The sequence below is a fragment of the Dromiciops gliroides genome, chromosome 5 (assembly GCF_019393635.1).
Source record: "Dromiciops gliroides isolate mDroGli1 chromosome 5, mDroGli1.pri, whole genome shotgun sequence".
In the NCBI taxonomy this organism is placed as follows: Eukaryota; Metazoa; Chordata; class Mammalia; order Microbiotheria; family Microbiotheriidae; genus Dromiciops; species Dromiciops gliroides.
Genome location: NC_057865.1, coordinates 73,063,836 through 73,088,392, shown reverse-complemented (window position 1 = coordinate 73,088,392; position 24,557 = coordinate 73,063,836). Strand labels below are relative to the sequence as shown.

General features: G+C 39.5%; 1 protein-coding gene across 2 annotated transcripts in view; it reads right to left on the bottom strand.

Moving 5' to 3' along the window:
* CCNY (cyclin Y) overlaps positions 1-24,557 on the bottom strand; it is a 293,406-nt gene that overhangs the window by 84,018 nt on the left and 184,831 nt on the right. For both annotated transcript variants that reach the window (XM_043967982.1, XM_043967983.1), the window contains exon 2: positions 4,090-4,164. In XM_043967982.1, coding sequence (XP_043823917.1) covers positions 4,090-4,164 — 75 coding nt within the window. The remainder of the gene's footprint in view (positions 1-4,089; positions 4,165-24,557) is intronic.

Genomic DNA, 24,557 nt, shown 5'->3' with positions numbered 1-24,557 from the left:
AAGGCATCCATAACCTGATCCTTCTCTACCTTTCCAGTCTTCTCACATCTTACAATTCCCACCCAATGTGCCACTCTTCAATCCAGTGACACTGGCCTCTGTTCCTGCTCCTTTCCAACAACATTTCATCTCCCATCTCTCATTTGCTCTGGCTGGCCCATGTGCCTGGAAGGTTCTCCCTCCTCATAGATGCCTCCTGGCTTTCCTGCCTCTGTTCAAGTCTCAACTAAAATTCCACTTTCTACAAGAAGTCTTTCCCAGGACTCCTTAATCTTAGTACCTTCCCTCTGAGGTTTTCTGCAACATCCCCTGACTATAGCTTGTCTGCACATAGCTATTTGCATGATGCCTCCCCTGCCCCCGCCCGGTTAGATTGTGGGCTCCTTGAGAGCAGGGACTGTGTTTTGCCTTTCTTTATACCCCTAGCATTTGGCACAATGTCTGGCACAGAGAGTTCACTGATAACATAACCCACTTGAGTTCAATAGCAGACCCTTAAAGAGAGCTAAGTATTTAGTATTGATAAAAGAGTGCTGGGTGCAGATTTAGCATATAGATATAAAGGGAAATCTGCCTCCAAATGACTCGGGATGGACACGGGAAATCTGCCTCCAAATGACTCGGGATGGACACGGAGTTAACTGCTAAAGTACAAACCTATTACGAATAATGAAAGGGTGTCATCGAGATGCAAAGAACAAAAAGAACATCATGTTCCACAGAAAGAAAAACTGAAGAGAATGAAATCATCCGAGGATACAAATCTCTCCTTGTTTGTGTGTGTGATTTTTTTTTAAAGTATCTTTTGCACCTAAAATAATTCAAGAATCCAAGATAGAGGCATAGAGAGGCCAAGGAACAAAGAGACACAGAGAAAGGGACAGTGTGATCAACAGAATGTGAATATAGTAGTGCACATACTAGAAATTTTGCAATGGAAACCTGACCAAATGAAATTTAGTCAATAGCTTTTCAATCTGTTTTTTTGTTTGTTTTTTGCTGGGCAATGAGGATTAAGTGACTTGCCCAGGGTCATACAGCTAGATAATCTATTCACTTTTGAGATCTTCAAATGCCCTCCCTAGCCCCCAAGCTTCATGGCTCAGTTTCCATATTCTGGCCAACACAAAAACAAACAAACAAACAAAAAATCAGGTAAGGAACATCCATATATGAGCCCCAGTATAGCTCCTTTGTGAGTTAGTTATGCTTACATTATTAACCTGGGAGTTCTCAAGAATAAGATATGATTTCTATCCTTCTTACACTTGAGGTAAGGAAGGGGTGGGGAGGGATAGAATTTGGAACTCAAAACTTTTTTAAGAATATATTTTAAATTGTTTTATGTTTTACATAATTCTACATGTATAACCTATATCTGAATGCTTACCACCTGGGGGGGGGGAGAGAAAGGGATAGAATTTGAAACTCAAAACTTTAAAAACACATACACACATACATACATATATATATATATATATATATATACATATAGATACACATAAACAATACACACATATACATATACATACACATGCATACATATAATTGTTTTAACATGCCATTGGGGAAAAATAAATATTATTTAAAATAATGCAGATTAAACTAAACCTAAGTGTGTTATACAAACGTTTTTTCCCCCGATAGCTAGTTGTTAACACTTAATCACCCCTTCTTGTATCTCAGAGCAAAGTCAAACACAATGAAGATAAGCAAACTTCACCACTATTTTTCCCATATGGAATTCAAAAGGCTTATATAAATCTCTTTTAACTTTCATATTTTCACCAGCCCAACTTCCCAGCCATCCCTTCTCTCCCCTGGTAACCCCAAATGTTCTGAAGCTCCAATTTCACTAGAGCAAGAAAGAGAACAAAGGCATCTTTTCTTCCATCATAAAGATTTAAAGTTCCTTCACAAGTACACTTTCTCCTGAAAACCAAATGAAAAAGTGGACAAAAGAACAGGAAGAATGTGTTCATTTTCTTTTAGGGTCATAATGATTTCTTTCAAGCTCTTAGCACATTCTTATTTGTCATGAATAAAATTAATGTCCTTGCAGAGCCTCATAAGAATATGAAGATGAATGAATGAATACAGGAAAAAGCATCTGCTGAATGCTCACTATATAACATGCACAGTGCTGAGAATGGGATGTAGAAATGCAAAAGCAGAGACTCGTCCTTACCCTCAGAGAGCTTATATTCTTATAGAGGAGACAATGCATAGAGGAGAATGAGTGGCACCATAAAGGAGCATATTGACAAGCCCCTTCCTGGAGCAATGAGAGGGCTCATGTGATTGTAATTCCAAAAGTGTAAAGGGAGAAGAGTGGGGGAGGGGGTAATGGTAGCACAGTAGCTAGGGAGATAGACAGTGAAGGAATGAAGCCCAGATAGAGGCAGTCCTAGGTGTGATGGACCACTGAGGCAGCCACCAATCAGCAAGCACTCCCCAGGTCAGGTGCTCCAGTCATAAAAGTGTTAAGTCCTCTAGGTCTTAGTAGATCCTGGGTCAAATCTTGGAGTCTAGACATCTAATACCAGTAGAGCAAAAAGTTCCGTCCAGTTCTATCTAGCTAGAGAGTTTGGGGCTAGCAACAGACTGTTTATTTTATTTGAGGATTAGACTGGATAAGGTCATAGAGATACACCACCGGATGGCTGATCACAAAGTAATTAATATTTGGGGCCAAGTCATCTCATGAAGGCTACAAATTAAGGTCTAGACAAAGGGAGTTACAATCTTCGTTGGGGGGATTAGCCTCACCAAATGGAATGACATGAATTCTTAAAACGTATTGAAATTAAGCCATGTCAGATCAAGAAAGTGATCTGTCTGGATAGAGGTCATGAACAATAAATTAACAATCATTTATAGCCTTTCACAAACATACAACATCATTAGCTAACAATTAATGAGAAAAATAACCCACTCTTGCATATGCTTTAATCCTTTAGATTAAAGGTCAAATCTGGAATACATTTAGACTCTTCCCTACATAAGCCTAGTACTCAAAGATTTTCCCAGTTTATTAGTTAGGTGGAGTCTCAGGAGTCTCTTAGGGATTCATGTGTTTCAACCCCATGTGTTAGCCAGCTACCTAACCAATTTCCCTTGCTTAAGCATCTTCTCTGTTATCTGATCAACTTTTAACACATCCATTTCTATTTTATTTTCTTATTTAAGTTTCTCTCCCCATATAGCACAAGGCCAGCAGAGTAGTGAGATGGGAGAAGAGAGAGAAGCCTAGAAAGGAATAAGGACCACTGGGTCAAGATGAGCAAGATGGCTTTAGGGGTAGACTTTCTTAGGGGTTGGGCAGGTAAGTGGCACAGTGAATAGGGATAAAGAGGTTGACCTGGAGTCAAGAAGATTTGAGTTCAAATCTGGCCTTAGACACTTACTCGCTGTGTAGTCATGGGCAAGTCAGTTAACCTCTGTCTGTCTCAGTTTCCTTATCTATACATAGGGATGATAATAGCACCTACCTCCCAGGAGTGTTGTAAGGAACAAATATGACAATATTTATTTATAAAGTGCTTTGCAAACCTTAAAGTGCTATATAAATGCTAACAATAATCATTGATTTTATTAGTTTTTATTATTACACAAAAGAATATCTTATTCCTATACTTGAACAGTATAAACTAAAGAGCAGTTGGGGATACATTTGTTTCTAGCATTTTCTTTCTTTTTACATGGAGTCTGCATTATGTTGTTGTTAGACCAAAGTCAGACGTAGAACATTTCTTAGGGGAAGGAAGTCTCCAAAAAGAAACAAATTTCTGAGAGACATCAGAAGAATGTGGATTGGAACATGCCCCTCTACAGTTTGAAAGGACTGCAAGTTCTGGGAGACGTCTTCTAAGAAGGAGGAGCTAGGGGCTATAATTTACTTGAAGTCCCCCTCTCCTCTAGATAGGGTCCTAGAAGCAAACATTAAAGAAACCCCAGCCAATACAATAGAGACCCTGGAAGTGACTATGTGACTGCATATCAAAACACAAGGCAGAACTTAAATAAAGGCCAACAGCCTACAATGCCATTTACAAGAGGAAAGAGAAAGAGATATAAATAACAACTTACCGTCGGTCTGAGATTTACTGAGGAATATTGTGCTGGCCCGAGGGTGGTCTGAAGGGTTGAATTCCATGTTCAAATCTTTAAAGAAACAAGAGGAAAACACTTGAACAACATTGCAAAACTGAGAATTAATATTATAATAATTTTAGATTTCCTAATGATTAAGTTGATCATATAGTTAGGTATCCAGGAAGGAGGGGAGGGAGGAAGGAAGGAGGGAGGGAGGGAGGGAAGGAAGGAAGGAAGGAAGGAAGGAAGGAAGGAAGGAAGGAAGGAAGGAAGGAAGGAAGGAAGGAAGGAAGGAAGGAAGGAAGGAAGGAAGGAAGGAAGGAAGACCTATTCTTGTGATAGCAAACTTATTTCATTTCGGGGTCTTGGAGGAAAGGGAGAAAAGAGGAATGTGAAAAATACGTAGACATACATACATACATGAAAACATATACACACACATATACATACGTACATACACACATACATACATACAAACAAGACAAACCCTTAGGGCATCTGTCTACCAGCAGTTTGTATCTCATTGGAAAATGTTTCTCCTCCATCCCAGGAGCTTGCTAAATCACAGTAACAGACAATGTAACCTAGAATTACAGAATTCCAGAGGCTCCCAGACTAAGTAGCAATCTTGGGAGAGAGAAGCATCAGTTCTTTGTGGCACAGTGTCAAGAGGAAAGGTGTTAGATGACCTGTGTTGGAATGCTAGCTCTACTATTTACTACTTGTGTGACCTTGGGTAAGTCATTTATTTAATCCTTCTAGGTCTCAGTTTCCTCATTTGTAAAAATAAAGGAGTTGAAATAGATAACCTCTGAAATGCTTTAAATGTATGTACCTATGAATAACTACTCGGCAACTACTAGAATTAGTGTCTCCAAACCATACTTTGTGAAAAACTTTGCTTCATCCAAAGGCTAAAACTCCTTTCAAGAATTTGCACTAGGACCATAGAAAGTCGTTTTTTCTTCTTTGACAGTACAATAAGCATCTTAGAATCCACTCACCGGAAGCAGTTTTCCCATTCAGTTAAAAAATAATTAGGATTACTGGTGTGTGTGTGTGTGTGTGTGTGTGTGTGTGTGTGTGTGTGTGTGTGTGTGTATGTGTGTGTGTTTGGGGGGGTATTGCTAGCACAGGAAAAGGGGAAGAGGTCAATAGAGATATATGACTGGGGCAAAGAAAGAAGCAGGGGAAATGTTTAAAGGAAACAGATTATTCTTCGAATTAGCTTGGAACATCAAAACAGACAGTTATATAAATGAGTTTACAGCCTAATCCAAATTCCACCCCTGAAAAAAAAAAAAAAATATATATATATATATATATATATATATATATATAATGACCAGGGAGAATGGAGGGAGGAGGGGTTGGACAGCAGGGAACACAACTGTAGAAACCAAGGGATATGAAATCACCAAGAAGAGAGTGGATCAATGGGGTCAGAAGCTACCAAGAGGCCACAGAAGATGTGGACAGAGAAAAGTTAAGTAGGTTTGGGCATTGATTGGTCACTGGTGATCTTTTCGAGGATAGCTTCAACTGCAGGGAAGTGTGGGAGGGGTAATGAGGAACAGAAGCCATATTGCAGTGGGCCTATGTTTCTCCTGGGCCGATCACAGCGTCTGGCACATGGTAAGTATTTGCTAAATGGTGAATTCTCTGGTGAGGAGGCAGCTTTACAAAATATGATCAGTAAACCAGAAAATCAAGACACAAGAGGCTTTTCTTGTTTCAGAGAAAGAAGCAATCACAACCACCAATACTTTGTAAATGTTGGACCTGCTTCTAAGTCCAAGGCACTGTCATTATTTCCAAGGAATAGACTCTACAAATCCTCCTGGACACCAAGTCCAAAAGTTGAAAACTGCTGAAGTGTGGAGGTCTCTCCAAAAGTAAGTCAATCGGCCTGAATTGACTCCCTTTCTCCCAGCATTTTGCTCATCTCCTTTCCCTAGTGAGAAAAAAAATGTTTGTATGCCTTCGGGCCTTCAGAATCCTCACCAAAACAAGTCACATGTTACGAGCCTTAGCAAAGAATCCCTATTTCTCTCCTCAGATATTCAAGTAGAACACCAAACTTCTGAAAAGACAGTCCAAAAACCTGGGGGACTCTGTCTACCGCATCCTCTTCCAAGGAAGCATCAGCATATTGCAAAAAAAAAAAAGTAGAAAATGCTAGTCTTGAAGCCACATTATCAAGTGTCTATAAAATGAAAAAAAAAAAAAAGGACTACATTGGGAGTCGGTAGCCCTGGACTCTCGGAATTAACCATTTCAGCATTTGAGGGGACCCCAGAAGGTGCTCCAGTTCAAGCCATGCCTGATAAAGCATTCTTTTTTCAACAGCTCACACATGTCCAGCTTTTGTCTAAAGATTCCCATTCTCTTTCTGAATTACTCTAGTTATTTTAAAGTCTTTCCCATCATCAGGCCCAACCACATCCCTTTGCAGTTTCTACCCATTGCTTCCAATTCTGCCCTCTGGGACCCAAAAGAGCTCATTTAACCTCTCTTCCAAAGAACCAACCTTCAAATAATTAAAGAAAGCTATCACACCACCTCCCACTTCCAACAAGTCTTCCATTCTCCAAGCCTAATGCATCTCCATTTCTTTTAACTTCTTCACAAGCCCTTCACCATAGCAGATGTCTTCTTCCATATGTGTTCCAACTACAATGTCCTTCCTATGATGCGGTGCCCAGAAGTGAACACAACACTCCAGACCTGCTCTGACCAGGGCAGAATACAATTATCACCACATTCCTGGGCTTTATGCCTCCAATGGCTTTTCACATAACCCCTCTGAACCTCAGTTTCCACATCTGTAAAAGGCATATATTCAGTAAAATATTTATTAGGTGATTATTATGCAGGAGTATGCTGGCAAATGTTTAACAACCAGTTGTTTGTTTTTAAATGGCAATGGGGGTTAAGCAACTTGCCCAAGGTCACATAGCTAGTAAGTGTCTTAAGTCCAGACAACCAACAAAAAAAATAAATCAAGTCCTGCTTTGTGTCATTTGCCATTTTCTGGGGAGTAAATGCTCCAGAGAATTTAACAATATTTAGCTCAAGCTAATACATACCAGCTCTAGCATGCTCCTGCTACTAGATATGATACTGGGAGACATTGTGAAGAATCTGGCCAGATGACCACTACTGTTCCCTTTAAATCTTGAAGTTCCATGACTCTCCTTATATAAGCTTCAGGATTTTCTCCCACTATGCCCCCAAGAAGCTACAGATCCAATTTTAACTGAAATGGGCCATCAAAGACTCAAAAACAACAGCAGCAGCCAGCCAGCCAACAGCCGGGCAAACACCTGTGGTGATGCCATGGACACAGACATGGATGCAAACCCTGAAATCTATAAGAAGATGGGTAGAGCACCAACAGGTTAAGTGATATGCTTGTAATCTGACTAGATGTCATAGACAGGACTTGAACCCAGGTCTTGCTGATTCTCAGGCCAGTAATTGATCCACCACTATGCCTGGGCTACTTCTAATCCCCTATGGACAACAGCCCTCTAATCAGACAAGAGAAAGCAGAGGTTTGAACAAGTTAAATGTCAGAAATAATTGAGACTTCGTTAACAGCTGTGTGACTGAATTGTTGGACTCTGTCTGGCAGGATTCAACGAACACTCCTGGGGATTTTCTCCAGGGCCAAATGACACTTTCACATCTAGGCCAGCAATGCCTGATTTTACAACCAACATTTTGTACTCAAGCCCACTGGGGAAAATGATTGTGAAGTCAGCCAGCAAGTTCCCTTGCATGAGTTCCTGTAGAAATCACTCTTGCTGTCATGCCCATCTGCTGGTCACACACATACTTTCTCCCCCGCTGGGTAAAGCAAAGAGATCCCAAAGATGTGTACTCTGGCTGGGGGGAGGAAATGTATATCCGCAGGGAATTGAGACAAAGGAAGAGGGAGGGAGAAAAGCAACTCACCTTTCCAGGAGAAGGTGACAATTGGGAATTTTGCTTCATAAGAATGAAGGAGCTAACACTCTAAGAGATCTGATTAATTGAGCCAATGGCCTTGTTTTACAGATGGGGAACGGGGAATCAAGCAAACGGGTATCATGATTTCTGTGCTTCTTGGTCATATTTCAGTTCCTAATCAGAAGTGTAACCAGCATTATAAGATACTGCATTTTGTATTATGAAGAAAAAAGGAACAGAAATCCCCATCCCATCTCTCCAGTTTATAAAAGATTCATGGAACATTCAAGTTGGGAAGACCTTAGAGATCTTCTTGTTCAACCTACTCATTTTATAGATGAGAAAATTAAGGCCCAGAAAATTAAGTCACTTGCCACAAGTTGGAAATAGCTGGTTTGGTGGTGGAACTGGAATTAAAACTTGGGTCTCTAAATCTGGGGTTCTTTCCAGTACACCCCCCTCCTTCCCACCATGGTATCCACCACCATAGCTCTAAGCAAACCAAATATATTGAGTGACTCAAAAAGAAAGTGAGGACAGAATTGGCGTCCTTCCCCCAAATCTAAGTCCACATAATAAAGAAGCCTTCCCAAGTTCTGTTAGAAATGTAAGCTTTCAGATCCAAGAGAAGATAAGCATCTGCTTTAACACAAATTCAAGAAATGTGTAGCCCTCAGAAACAATGGAGCATGATGTTTTTGAGGAAAACTTCTGAGATCACCAATTAATTTCCATTGGAAACCATGCTTAAATGTTTACAATGCTGGGAAAGAGCATTTTCAGGAGGTTCCTGTAGATGACACAGAAAAACAACAACTGAGAATACACTGTTTTGCATTTTTTCTTTGATCACAGCACAGGGTAATATTTCTGACTATATGCAGAGAGAAGGGGAATAAAACTCTCCCCTAACTGCATGTCTCTAGATCACCTTGTACAGTATATCATGAATGGAAAACAGTTTTCTATTTACCCTAAATTCCAAGGAAGGCCAGCCACGGAATCCACAGTACTCTGTACCTTGCTTAACTCTGAGATGCGAACACAAGCTGAACTGTTGACATTGAATTACAACAAAAGACCTAGAGAACCAGATGTTTCCTTTTATTCAAATCTCCAACAGAGAAGCTTCTAGTCTTGTAGGGAAATCAAATGATGGCAATACAAAGTTTGGTGAGAAGGCTAGCCCTTCCAGGGAATGTGAAATGAGTATGGAAGGAAGCAAGGAAGGACTGTACTCCAAGCTAAGCTCAGACTAAGTGGATTTATTTTCTAATGCTGATACTAATTAAGATCAGACCTAAAAACTGTATCCTATTTAAGACTCTCCACACAAAAGCCAAATAGCCCACCATAATCTTCTCCAACACTTATTCTTTCAAATAGGTACAAGAATGAAAACATTTTGTTTGTTTGTTGGATGGTTGTGGGTTTTTATTATTGTTGTTGTTGTTTGTTTGTTTGTTTTTCTGCAGGGCAATGAGGGTCAGGTGACTTGCCCAGGGTCACACAGCTAGTAAATGTCAAGTGTCTCAATCCGGATTTGAACTCAGGTCCCCCTGAATCCAGGGCCAGTGCTTTTATCGACTGTGCCACCTAGCTTCCCCAAGAATGAAAACATTTTAAATAAAGTTACTAATCAGTACAATTTCACTTTAATGAAGTTGTAACAGCAAGAACAAAAAGTAGAAGAAATTCAACTCCATTAAAATGAACTTAAATGCAATAATTAACTAAAATGAAATATATACATATTAGTAAAGAACACTGGACTTGGAGTCAGGAGACCTATGTTAAATGCCTAGTGAATTTTTTTTTCATTTATTCTTTCAGTTCAACAGTGCACTGTTCTCAGCACAAAAAGGAAAAAATAAAAGAATAATCCTTGTCCTCAAGGAATTTACATTCTACCTTACAGCGCCTTATAAATGTGAGTTATTGTGATTATGGCTTGGCCTGGGGATGTTCTGATCATGCTGGATCTGGAGTCAGAAAGATTGAATTTAAATCCCATCTGCCAATTCCTTCTGGCTGGCCTTGGGCAAGCCATGTTGGGCTTCAATTTCCTCATCCATAAGAGTAGGAATGGAACCAGATGAATTCTAAGGTCTGATCCTGCTCTGAAAATATGAGATGATGGTGACGATGATGGTGGTGGTGCTATCTAGCATTCCTATAGGGCTTTAAGGTTTGCAAAGCCCCTGCTAATTCATACATATAGCTCATATTAGCCTCACACAACTCTGAGAAAACTGAGACAGGCAAAAGGTTAAGGGACTTGCCCAGGTTTCTACAACTGTAGTGTCAGAGACAGGATTCAAACTCAGGTCATCCTGACTCCAGGTCCAACACTCTTCTGGAGCTGCTTTTACCTTCATGCTTCCTTAACATTTCAAGAATCAATACTTCCATTGGTATGAGGGTGCCGATGTAGGTGGTGGTACCTCCATGCCTTGGTGCCTTCTTTCTTAAACTGTGGTTAGCAACCCCATAGGGGTCATGGAACTGAATGTGGGGGTCGTGAAAAATCTGGCAACAGTAAAAGTTCATGTGTACCTATTTTATATACCATATACCCAAAATTTCTTGGGTGAAAAGGGGTCATGAGTGGGAAAAGTTTAAGAATCCCTGCCTTAGTGGATAGCTTATCAGCTATGGTGAGCTCCAGCCCCTCAAATCATCACCTGATGACCAACCATCAGAGATGGAACTCTCTGAACTTGGGCTGGACCTTGGACACCAGAAAGCCTATTCTTCAGCCTGTACTCAAAAGCCTCTCCAATTTGGTAGAATGTCATAGGAGTCAGAAATGATAGAGATCTTTTTCAAGGTTATCCCCCTTATTTAACAGTTGAAGAAACAGAGAGGTTATAACTTCTGGGCCTGTTTCTTCAGCTGTCAAATGAGGGTACCGGAGCTCATGCACTTCTGATCCAGCCACCAAAAATTGACAATCACTTTCAATGCCCCAAGGAAGTACTGAAGTGGTACATTTTTAGTACACCACAATATTCTTAAAAGTAAGATAATAATAGTCACAGATTCATTGTATGGCATAATTAGACTAGCCTGTAAATATAAGATGGAACCATTCCTTTGTTTCACTAATAATGAAACTGAAGCCAAGGGAGATTGAATGACTTGTCCAGCTGGTTACTCAGTGGCATAACTAGATCTAGAATGCCAGTCTCCTGATTCTCAATGCAGAGCTATTTCTAGCACACTGTCTTCCTCAAAGAATTATTATTTTCTCAGGAAAAGAACAAAGTAATAAGGACCCTTATTTACAGAGAAAGTAACTGAAGCCCACAGAGGGAAAGATTACATTCAAAGCAAGTACCACAAGTGATATGTGAACCAAGGTCCTCCAGCACTCTTTCTTCACTGAGTGATGTGAACTTGGAGGTAGTAAAGGATGATGTTAAACCTTGATTATTCAGCTTTCTTTGCCCAGAAAATGCAAATGACAGTAAAACGAATGTAGTCTACAATGTGTTGTGAAAGTTTAGTAATTATGAGAAGCTACATGGTGGGAATAGATCAGGAAGAACTGAGTTCAGATCCCATCCTGACACTTAGCAGCATTGAGACCCTACTAATTTAGTCTGGTTGTGATCTGTGATCTGCACTGGCTGAAAGAGGTCCCACACCAGGAATCTTCTCCAAAAACAATGAATCATTTGTTCATTTGCATATGAAAGGATATCAAATATCTTTAATATTCAAGCCATGTTGTTTTTAATTACTGAATTATTATTCCCGTAGTTGACAGGAACTATAGCTATTCCTTAAGAAAAAAGTAACAGTAAATAAGGATACTTTTGCCTCTTAATCCTATGATTCTAATTTTAAAATAGTTCTGGGTTGTTTTTTTTTTTAACTAATGTAATGGCCAAAGTGCAATCAGTTTCAGGTAATAAAGAAAAGGAATGGCCCCACTACTCATAGTTTGCATTTAAATAAGGCACAGGAATAGACTGAACAACATTCACTCCAAGAACAGAGAGACCTTCATTCTGAAAATTAAACCACAGATTGCACACTTTACTACCTAATGCAAGGAAAAACATTACGTTGTTCTAGCCTTTCCAAATTGTCCTTGTGTAAGTGATCCACCATTGCCTGTTTCACCTCTTAAGACACAGCCAACTGAATTTCAGTGCTATAAGAATTTGGAAATGTTAATAATACCCAAGAGAATCAGACTTGGCTAGACAGTTTCATTGATCATATGTAGTGTTAGAAAGCTCAATTGGAATAGATGGAAAGGGAGGAAAAGGATAGGCAGTGACACAAGTATCAGTGTGGAGAGCAAAGAAAAGGAGGACTGGTTAACATAGGATGAATACCAAACTTCTGTTTCTTGGATTGAGATTCCACTACATGCACCACAGTGTGAAGAATAAGAGAACAATCCAAGAAAGTGCCCCACACTCATTGGATTTACCACTCTAGTAGGGAGATAGCTGCCTACACTCTCTTTTTCCTCTTTCTCCTCCTTCCTGTCTCTCAAGGGATGATAGGTATAGAGCTGGAAGAGAATTCAAGAGCCATCCAGTCTAATTGTCTTATTTTACATATGAACAAACCAAGTCCAAGGGAGGGTATGTGACTCTCTAAAGATTACCCAGATAGCATTAGTTTCTCTTTCCATTGCATAGTAATAACTAAAATATAAGACATAACTGGGTAAGAATGGTAAGAAGTACAACAAAAAGACAGACGAGGGAGGATAATCCAACATGAACAGGGGAAGTTTCCTGAAGGAAGTTGAATTTAAATTAAACCTGGAAAGATAATAAGTCATAGGCGGAGACTAGAGGCAAAGGACATTCTGGAAGAAGGAACAAGATGGGCAAAGCAACAAAGGTAGGAAATCCTTCTGTGGTTGAAGCATAACGGACTGAAGAGTAGTGGAAGATACAAGTGAGAGCTTAGATGGAAGGCCTGGAATGCCATGCTTAGGAGTTTGGACTCCAGTTAGTTGACCTTGGCAGCTGGGTATGAAGATGGGGGGAGGGAACTGAGTTTTCCTTCCTAAAGGAGCTGACATTCCAGTAAAGGAAATGAAACTCAGACAAGTAGTTGTAATAGCAGGAAGAAAGTGGGAAGCAATGTTGGATGATAAACAAAATGTGTATGAGCCCACAAAGGGCAGAGAGATTAGTCCCTGCTAGAGGATGTTTTGCTTCAGGGGAGAATCGGTGTGTGAACTAAAGCAAAGCTTTGGGGTAGGATTATGACAAATGGAGAAGAGAGAGAAGGTCCTTTCAGTTGAAGGGAATATCACAAGGCATTACAGTGAAAAAAGCTACAGGATGGCACTGGGGAATCATAAGCATTGAAGTTTGGATATGGGGGGGCACTTGTTGGAAAAGCAGTGGGAGCTAAGACTGAAAAGGCCACATTGCAAAGAACCCTGAGTACCATACCAATGATGTGAAGAAGTGGGGGACTGCTGAAGGTCTCTGGGTAAGGATGGACCGTGATTAGGCACTGGAGGCAGGAAGATCGGTTAACAGGCTATTCAAATAAAACAGGTGATGGGATAACAGCGACCTCAACTATTGTAATGGCAGAAGAAATTGAAAGGAAAGTGCAGAGGTAGGAGACATGGAGGAGGAAGAATCCATTTTTTTCCATTAATATGGAGCCCTAAATAGCTATTTATTGAACTGTTGACCAACTTTTTGTATGAAATGCTCCTGAAGGTATATAAAATATCTCAAGTCTAATAACAAAAAGAGAAAAGATAGCATATAAAACTCATAGATTAAGCAGGCCATGAACAGAATACTCGAAAGATTTAAGTAAGTCATAAAAACATGCCAGGGGAGGGAAGACATAAACACTTGATTTCTGAGATGAATTTCTTAGGCTATGCCTTTCCTGGATCTTGGCTCTCTCCATTTGGTCATTTCGGCACTCATCGACACCTCCACTAGAGGTCAGACAAGGCAAGGGAAATGTGATCCAGCTCCATTTAGATAAATAGCCCACAAATACCTAACTTAGAATGTTCAAATTGGAAAGGACCTTAAAAGCCATCTAGTCCAAACTTTCGAGGGCAGCTAGGTGGAACAGCAGATGAAGAGCTAGGACCTACAGTCAGAAAAACCTGAGTTCAAATCCAGCCTCAGACACTGACTAGTTATGACCTTGGGCAAGTCACTTCACCCTATTTGCCTCAGCTTCATCTGTAAAATGAGCTGGAGAAGGAAATGGCAAAACCATTCCAGTTTCTCTGCCAAGAAAATCCCAAATGGGGTCACAGTTAGACACAACAGAAACAAATGAACAACCAAAGTTCAAACTTTTTTTTCCTTCTTTCGGTATTTCAAATGTCTATAGTCATTTTAGGTACTTTTACACTGATAGAGACCACAATCACTCTGAGTCTTGGAGATTCTTTTTCTAAAAGTTACTGTGGCCAAAAATATTCATCGCCCCACAGCCAAGCTAGTAGTGAGCATCTCCGAACCTAGCTAAGCTGGTTTTTGGACAACAGACACATGCCATTATTAGGCCTGTCTCTGAAGCCTTTCCAGCCTGGTAGAAGTTGCCAGAGCTGACATTTCTCTGGCACAGTCTTAAACAACCCAGGAAACTGAGGCCTACAGAGGCTGAGTGATTTAACCCATGGCCACAGAGCTGGAAATATGAGCATCTAATAGAAGCACAGCTTCCAATGGATAACTAATATAAAACTGTGGCTCTGTTTGTGGCTAGTACTTTGTACTCCTACAATTATCAGCAAGTCATTTAAGTTGCAAGAGAACTTGGAAATCATCTCTTAAGTTATTCAGGAAACCCCTCCATGGTCTCCAAGATAGTCAAATGGCTGCTGCTTGTTTGCTTCCAGGAATAGGGGGATCATTCCAGCAAGAGGCAATAATTAAGCCACATATGAACTGCATTCATTATTAGAAAGGTCTTTACACTAAGTCAAAACTCCCTTTGTGGTCATTTCTATTGATCTTTGTCCTAGTTTGGATTTCAGGAACCAAATGGAATAAGCCCAAACCATCTTCAATATGACAATCCTTCAAATATTTGAAGAAACCTTGTGACTTCACACACTCAGGTCAGTCAATCAATGAGCATTTATTAAGTACCTACTATGTTCCTAAGTGCAAGGAATACAAAAAAAAGCAAAAGACAGTCCCTACCCTCAAGAAGCTTACAATCTAATGAAGGAGACAATAAGCAAACAAATATAAACTATATACAGGATTTATATATATGCATATATATGTGTATTTATATATATATACACACATACATAAATATACACACATATATACATATGTACATACATATACATACATATATGTGTGTGTATATATATATACATATATATATATATATACACACACACACACAAGGTGGGCCAAAAGTCACAAGGGATTCTGATGTTTTAATAACTTTTTGAAAATTATTTTTTCTTCATTTTTCACCATTTATGAGATGATTTTTCACATGTAATATAAATTAATTTCCTATATATGCTGTATATGATGCTATGGTATTGTAAATTAAAAACAAAAAATAAAGGAGTTATTAAATATCTGTGACGTTTGGCCCACCCTGTATATATGACATATACACACATGTGTGTGTGCATATACACATACAAGCTGTATGCAGGATGAATAGGAAATAATCGACACAGGAAAGGCATTAGAATTAAGAGTGTTTGGAAAAGGCTTACTAGAGAAGATGGGATTTAAATAGCAGTAATCTCTGCTCCAGTGATCTCTCCATGAGGTTGGTTCCTCATGTCTCCATTTTAACAAGGATGCCCAGGTTAGCCACATCTTGATTCCTCTGCTTGCTGGTGATTCAGACTCTTTTGGTCTTTCCCTACAATGTCCCCAGGACTGTTAATCCTCCTCTCTTCTCCTTCCCCTTTCAGTTTCCTTTAATATATTATCTTCTCTCTTTAGATTGTAAGCTTCTTGAGGGGAAGGGCTATCTTTCTTTCTGTTTGTACTTGTATTCTTGGTGCTTGAGACAGTGGCAGGTACATCGTACAAGCTTGATAAATGCTAGGTGATTTGACACCCATGTCCGATGACCTGAATATTGTCTACATTAAAAAGATGGTTCCTACAAAATATAGTTTCCAGACTCTTTACCACCCTAATCAACCTCCTTTTGGCATTTTCTAGTCTGTCAATGTCATTTTTAAAGTGTGGTGCTCCCAACTGGACCTAATAATGCAGATGATGTCTGACCACCACTGGAAGCAGTGGAATAATCTTATCATCTTCCTTCTTCTGGGCACCTGCTATTATTAAATGCATCCTAAGATTGTCTTAACAATCTTGACAGCTACATGACCTGTTCATTTACATGGAGTTTAAAATCCACTAAAATCTCTGAGGACTTTTTCCACATGAACCACTATTTACCCACATTTTCTGTATTTATGTGGTTTATTGTGTGATGCTATAGCAAGGACTTCATTCATAATAAATTTCATCTTTAATAATAGTAAAATTCATATTCATATAAGACCTATTATGTACCAGGCACTTTGCTAAGCACTTTACAAATATTATCTCATTTGATCCTTATAACAACTCTGGGAGATAGGGGCTGTTATTATCCCCATTTGATAGATAAGGAAAGAGGCAAAGATTAAATGACTTGCCCAGCAACAAATGGCTAATAAGTATTCAAAGCTGGATTTAAACTTAAATCCTCCTGATTCTGGGCCCATGTTCTATCCTTTGTACCACCTAGCTGCCCCTCAAAGAAGCTCACCAATTTGTCTTGCTAAATCCTTTTGGACTCCAAGTCTGCCATTCACTTAACTACCCTTTTCTACTTTCAGTCAACATGGCCTCCCTGCTAACCTTAATCAAGATATTGTGAACGTGTCAAAACAAGAGATAGCCAAGCACAAGCATTATGGTACACACACCACAAGGAATCTCCTCTTCAGTTTGATTGTATTCCATTAATCAACAGTTACAAAGGAAGGGATGCCAGGATTAGGAAGGGAAGGGCTTCAACAGATGGAGTCTAGGTAAGGAAGCATCCATTTTAGACTTAAAGAAAGGCATAAGCAAAGCTCCACATGTAGGAACTGGTAAAATGGGACCAAGAGACAGAGAATGGTCCAATTTGGCTGGAATGCAAAGTATGTGGAAGGAAGCAGTCTATGAAAGGGCTGCAAAGATGGGACACATCAGACTAGAGGGCCTCAAATGCCAGAAATTATGAGATAGCCAAAAAAAGAGCCATTAAAAATTTTTAACTAGAACTGTGATATGGTCCCAAAAGTGTAAGAAAAAGATAACTGTGACAGAGGTGGGATGGAAATGGAGGAGAGTTTGTAAATGAGAACCAGGAAAACCAGTAAGGAAATTGTTACAATAGTCTAACAGAAAAGAGATGTCCTCCTTCCCCCCCTCCCCAACTAGGGCAATGAGGGTTAAGTGACTTGCCCAGGGTCACACAGCTAGTAAATGCCAAATATCTGAGGCTGGATTTGAATTCAGGTCTTCCTGAATCTAGGGCCAGTGCTTTATCCACTGCACCACCTAACTGCCCACAAGAGATGTGTTCCTAAACTGCAGTAGTGGCAGTGGAAATTTTCAATAAGGAATAGATATTGGAAATATTACAGAGAGCTTGGCAACAGATTGGCTGTGTGGATAAAGGAGGGGAGGAATGTCAAAGATGATTCCACAAGTCTGAGTGAGTGGGAGAAGAATGTTATCATTAACAGAAACAGGGAAGTTAAGAGTTTGAGAGTAGGTTTTGGGGTAAAGACAATGAAGTTCCATTTGGGACTTGTGGAATCCAGGGTACTGATAAATAGGGCAACCAAATGGAGTTACCTAATTAGCAGGTGGCAACAAAGGACTGGAACTCTGAGCAAAGATTCAGGGGAGAGGCTAATAATTTGGGATCATTAATGATCACTGAAGCTATTTACTTTAAAGACTTAATGCTTAATAATATAATGAAGCTAAGAGTCAGGAAGACATTCCCCCATTTCATCCCCCAAAATAAGGCAAAGTGGAGGGGAAAAGGGAGAGTTGATTTTTTTTTTTTAAGCCACACGAGTTAAAACTACTCATTCAACAATAGCTGATTTGCCCAGGGGTTACTCTGTATCAGAGTAGTAAGTAAATTTTCATTATGCTTACTGTATTGACAATACTCTCTTCCCGGATGAGATCATTATCTCCCTAAGATAAAAATTACATTTGCTCTATGATGGGTACAAGGTTGAACCAAATATAATAAATCAATAAGTGAGCGCAGTTAATGACAATAATGAAGAATCTGAAGTAACTAAATGGATCAAATGAAATAGATCAGCAATTTAAGAAATGAAAAAGGAGCAAGGCCCGTCCTTTAACTCAATGTGTAGAAACAAAAAGATTAACATTAAGAGAGAAAGGAGAATCTCCTAGCAACCAACATCTTCTGAGATACATGAATCAGAGCTTTCCAAGCCCTAGAAAATGAAAAATACCACTCTGAGGGTTGGTTTTAAAAATACCGAGTAAACTAGTGGCTCCCCATGTACAAGACCATGCTAGATTAAATTTACTGTTATAAGTCGATATACACACATATGTACACATGTGTGCGTGCACACGCATGGGCACGTGTGCGCGCACACACACACACACTCTCTCTCTCTTATATACTCCTGACTCCTTGAAAGCAAATATGAAACATTTGGGTTCTTCCTCCTATACCAGTGGAACAACATTTGTCAAATGGCCCAAATTAAGCCTGATCTCCTTGCACTACTAGCATTGTCAAATCACTTCCCTTCTTTTTCTTCTTCCTTTTTTTTTTTTCTGGTCTGATTCCGGATTTGAATTCAGGTCCTCCTGAATTCAGGGCCAGTGCTTTATCCACTGCGCCACCTAGCTGCCCCCTTCTTTCTTGATCATTTGGCTTCTAATTCCTAATGTAAAAACATAATCACTGTGCTAGAACATGAGAAGCACCCAGAATGAGAGTTTCCTTCCTGTCTACAGCCTCAACATCTCCACCAATACTGTTTCCCAAATAAGGAATGCATAATAGACCTGGGATAAGGTCAGTACTTTGATCCCAAATCTAGAGACCACCTTTTCCCCTAATCTCCCAAAAAGACACAGAGGAAAAAACAACAGGCACATATAGTTGGAACGCTGCCCAATCACGGCATGTTAAAGCTAGAAGGAACCTCAGATATCAGTTAGTCCAACCCTTCATTTTACTGGTTAGAGACTTGAAGTCCAGAGAGGATGTGTCTTTCCAAATGTCTCAGAGCTCTAAGGAGTGAAAGTTGGCATTAGAACTTGAGCCTTCTGACTCAAGTCATAAAATTGAACTCATATCTGTGAAAGAAGTAACGGGGGGGGGGGGGTTTGAAGGTGAGTGAAGGTGAGGGAGGAGCATTCTAACGGTAATTCCTGATGATTTCTGGCTTGGAGGCACCTCTTTCAATAATGTTATATTGATTTTAAAATTTTAGAGTATTTCCTCATTTGCATATGTTCATAAATTAAGCGATTTTACTTGAGCTGCTTTTATTTCTCATCATTTTATTTCTCCAAGTCTAGGATTTGCTCCAAACTTAATAATCAGCTTTGTAAGGATTCTAATAAATCTTTTTTTTAATGTTCTACTTGGCATATGCTTTCCAAAGTGTTTGGTGCATGATGTCATTTATTATACAATTTTAATCTTGTAGATTCATGATTCCCTTTCCTTTCTGGATTGCCATTCCCAAGGCATGCCATTCCCACAGGTGCCTTACCCTCCACTAACTTATTCTTCCTCCAATAACCCAACACCAGAAAAGCCATAGATTTCATTTACGGATGTTCTCACATCACAGTCTACTTTTGGCAAGAGCCATTAATTTTAAGACAATTCTTTTGCATCTTGCCTTTCTAGTTCATATCTAAGAACTTAATCTTTTTATAAGGATGGATATTATATTTTCTAAAGATTCAAGCTTCTTAAATTCAACAAGCATTTATTTATTAAGCACCTACTATGTGGTAGGACCTAGGGTTAAAAGACTAACAATCAAAACTGTCCCTGTTCAAAGGGCTTACTTTATGGAAAGGCCCCACTGGCCTGGAATACTCTTTCTTTCTTCCTTCCTTCCTTCCTTCCTTCCCCTTCCTTCCTTCTTTTCTTTTCTTTCTTTCTCTTTTTGCAGGGCAATGAGGGTTAAGTGACTTGACCAGGGTCACACAGCTAGTAGGAGTCAAGTGTCTGAGGCCGGATTTGAACTCAGGTCCTCCTGAAACCAGGGCCAGTGCTGTACCACTGCACCCTCTAGCTGCCCCCTGGAATCCACTTTCAACCAATCAGTATTTATTAAGTGCTCATTAAGTGCCAGGACCTTGGGAAAGACAGAAATAGAAAAAATAGTCCCTGTCCTGAAGGAGTTTGCATTCAAATGGAGATGTGTGCATTATACGTAAGTATACAAGTATGTGAGTACATGTATATTTGTGTATATATGTGCATATTTATGTGTGTTTGTGTGTGCATGTATGTGTATTGTGTGTATATGTACATATACCCATTTAGACTTATATGTGCGCACACGCACACACACACACATATATATATATATACACACATATATTATATATCTATATATTTAGGGGCAACTAGAGAAGGCTCAGCGAATAGAGTCCTATTGAGTATGTCCCTTAACCTCTGCTTGCCTTAATCCAATGGAGAAAGAAATGGCAAACCACTCCAATATCTTTGCCAAGAAAACCCCCTGGACAGTATTGTCATGCTATGGTCCCACAGGATCACAAAGAGTTAAACACAACTGAACAACTCCACAACAACAAAACATATGGGTTTATATATGCATATATGTGTGCGATCTATATCTCCTCTATTTGAAAATTTCTATCTGTGTATATAACATACATGCCTATCACACAGTATACACCTATACATATGTGTGCTTGGATGTAACAATACATACCACAATAACTCAGAGAAGGTGGTACCGGCAGCTGAGGGGCACAGGGAAAGACCTCCAATGGAAGATGGAACAGATCATAAATCTGAAAGAATTGCCTGAGGCTCAGAGGGGCTAAGTGATTTGCCCAGGGTCACAACACTTTATTATTTCCCATAGAAACAAGATTACAGATGGTGGCTTGGTTTTTAAAATAACCCGCAAAAGCCTGTGAAACCCGTAAGTGGCTGAAATGCAGTATAATCTCTGAACATGGGGAGCGCATCATTCCTCCAGGATGCCCCTAGCCAACAGGCACTAAGTATCTACTAATGTGCCAGCCCTGGGCCAAGAAAGAACTGCTTTTGTCACTGCAGGAGTGGCTGCCAGCCACGGGGAGGGATGGATCATTTAAAGCCCATATAATGACCCCGAAACCTCCCCCAGAGGGGAGTGCTTGTCTCAAATCACTTGCCCTATTGGTTTTTCGTGGTTCACAGTTTAAAGAGCTTCCCTGCCACTTCATGGCCTCAGTCTATCTACACTGAGCATGGGGCACCCCTTGGCACAGTCCTTCCCAGGAAGTCCCTGAATCCTCTACATGGGACAAGACAGGCTGGGTCAGAGCTAAGTAGGATGAAAGGGGAAAAAGAAGCCAGGAAAAAAGGTAGTAACCCATCACCGGTGCCTAAAAAGAAACGCCTTGTTTTCTTCTATGGCTAGGAAACTGGCTGTGAAGAAAATGCCAAAAGAAAATTAAAATATGTGAACAAGATGACTCTTGATGCATTAGAAGCAGCAGTTGCTACATGTTTTTTTTTTCTTTTCCTTGGTGGAAAGGGAGAGGAATTTCATTACTCTATGCTCCAATTTCCTATTCAATCCTTCAAAATGAATAAAAGAAGGAAATCCTAAGGCTCTGCTGACAGCTACAACTTACTATTATAAAGCAACACATAGGACTCGTAGCAGAAATGGAAAAACTTTTCTTTTAGGTTTAGGATTAAACTTGGCCTGATATTCCTTTGAGTTTAACCACCTTTTCCAAGCCAAAGCTTTGAGGCTTTTAGAAACCATGAAACAACAACAAGGGGAGAAAGCAAAGGATGGAAAACTTAGCTTACATGTTCATGAACTGTAAGGATATATGCCTTCTTTAACATTGGAGAATGAGGTGAGGTTGCTTGTGTTGATCAAGCTGAAAGACTCTTGACTTTTCAACAGAAAGTAACAACTGAGTCCCTCCCCACCCTGCCATCCACGTTCCCCATGCACACATGCTTGGTGTGAGAAAATGAATACATTTTTTAAAATAAAGCAACAAATCAATTTCTCTTTTAAAACTGAGCAGCCCTATAAACTCTCCAAGGTATCTTCAAAGATGTCTGTCAAAATCTATCAAAAGAGACCCTAAATTCTAAGACCTGGAAATCCATTGAAGTCCACAGAAGTCTTGTCTTAATGATGTAAAGTGACAAGAAGGTAAATGTGGGCTTTCAAGGGTCCTGCCAGTAGACCATAAGAACTGCCTTAGAATAAGGTAGAATACCACATGGAAAAGGATTTTGAGCTCAATACCACAAACTGACAGCCTCTACAAGTCAAGTCAGACAACCACACAAGCTAAGTACAGAAAGACTAGTCTCTAGCAAAATAGCCACTGGAATTCTTTGACCAAAGCCACCTAACCTGTGAAACCAAGAAAAATGCAAAATGGCCCTCGGTTCTGGGTAACCTTCAGAAGGTACACGCATCTGCAAACTGCATTGTTGGAGGGAGAATCTACAGTGAAATAAGCACGGAACCTCAGAATTGGAAGAGACTTGAGAAACCAAATTGTACCATATTGAGTCAATTCAAGAAAAAATTATTCAAAATATAAAAAATATCAATTTAGGTCATTGTATTATGTCACTATGTTTAATTAATTTATATATAAATTAGAAAAAAAGGTTTTCATATAGTTTAGGGTTTTGTTTTGTTTTGTTTTGTTTTGTTTTTACTCGAGAATACATTATTTAGAACTAAGGAGGCCCCAACCATTTAAAAACATTCATTTCTCCTACCATGCCTTTGGTAACATCCCTCTCTCCATCCAAATTCTATCTTTTAAGCCTCAAGTCTCACCAGCTACAAGAAGCCTTCTTTCACTGTTGATCCCCACACCCAATCATCCCATTCTTTTCATTTCCCCCCATCCACTCAAATCCTAAACCTCAATGACCAGAGTTGGCTGTGCACTCTTCCTCCTTGAGGTAGCAATTCTCTTTTACACTTCTTTCATACCCCCCCACAGTTCCATACCTAAGATTGAGCACATAGTATGAATAGTTAACAAAGTATTGATTAAATGCCAACTACACGCCAGGTACTGTTGTTAAGACTTGGGGATACATGACAAGAAGCATTAGTTCTAATGGGAAACACAACAAGGATATGTTTAAGTTTATAGAATAAATACAAAATAGTTAAATACAAGGTGGTTTGGGGAAAAGAACACTAGCAGTTCATATAAAAATAGGCATTATTTAGTTAATGTTTCCCTGATGGATGCCTATTATTTGCGCATTCCTTTTCCTCTTTGGTCCAACAAAAAAGTGTTGGCTATAGAGGCATAGAAAATCTGTCCGATCAGAATATTCCTATTTCCATCATTACAACAGGATTGGGAATGGCGGTCTTCCACCATAGTACCCTTGAATAGCCAGATCACGTCACATAATGATTTTCACTTAGTAAACATTTTCATTGAATGATTTCTTAGACTATCGAGGCTATTCTTTAATTTCCAACCATGACTCCATCCACACTAGGCCAGGGACACAACTCTCTCTCTCTCTCCGGTTCTTTTAAATCTCCAGACAAAACTCTTTAAGTTCCCTTAGTAACATTCGAGTGCCTCAGGACTCTTACTGCCAAGTAGTTCTTCCAAATTTGGTATTATTAATGTCTTATCAACATGGAATGAAATGTTCCACAAAAGTGAAGGGTCCAGAAAATTGAAATTTAGTGATTGTTTCAGTAGCATATATATCCTAAAACCAAAACTCACTCCTTTGGGGACCAAAGTTTCCTTATTTTAACCTTTTCTTTAAAAAAATCTTTCCATATAGTATATAACATTTCCCTTCTTAAAGTACAGTACAGTGAACCAGTGAACTTAGTTTAACTTTTCCTTATTATTTAATGAGGATCAACATTATGAACATTAATAATTATACTGGGGGCAGAGCTAAGATGGCTCTGTAAAGACATTAAATGCACAGAGCTCCTGACACAATTACCCCCAAAATAGCTATAAAACAACCCCTGGAGCAGCAAAACCCACAAAAAGATGGGCTGAAATTATTTTCCAGCCAAAGACAGCTTAGAGGGGGCCATGCTGGGCTGAACTGAAGCAGAGTGAAATGTACTGTATACAAAATAACATCAATAGTATAAGATGATCTGCTGGGAAGGACTTGGTTATTTTCAGCAATGCAATGTTCCAATATAACTCTGAAGGACTTATGAAAATTGCAATCCATCTACAGAGAAAGAACTGATGGTA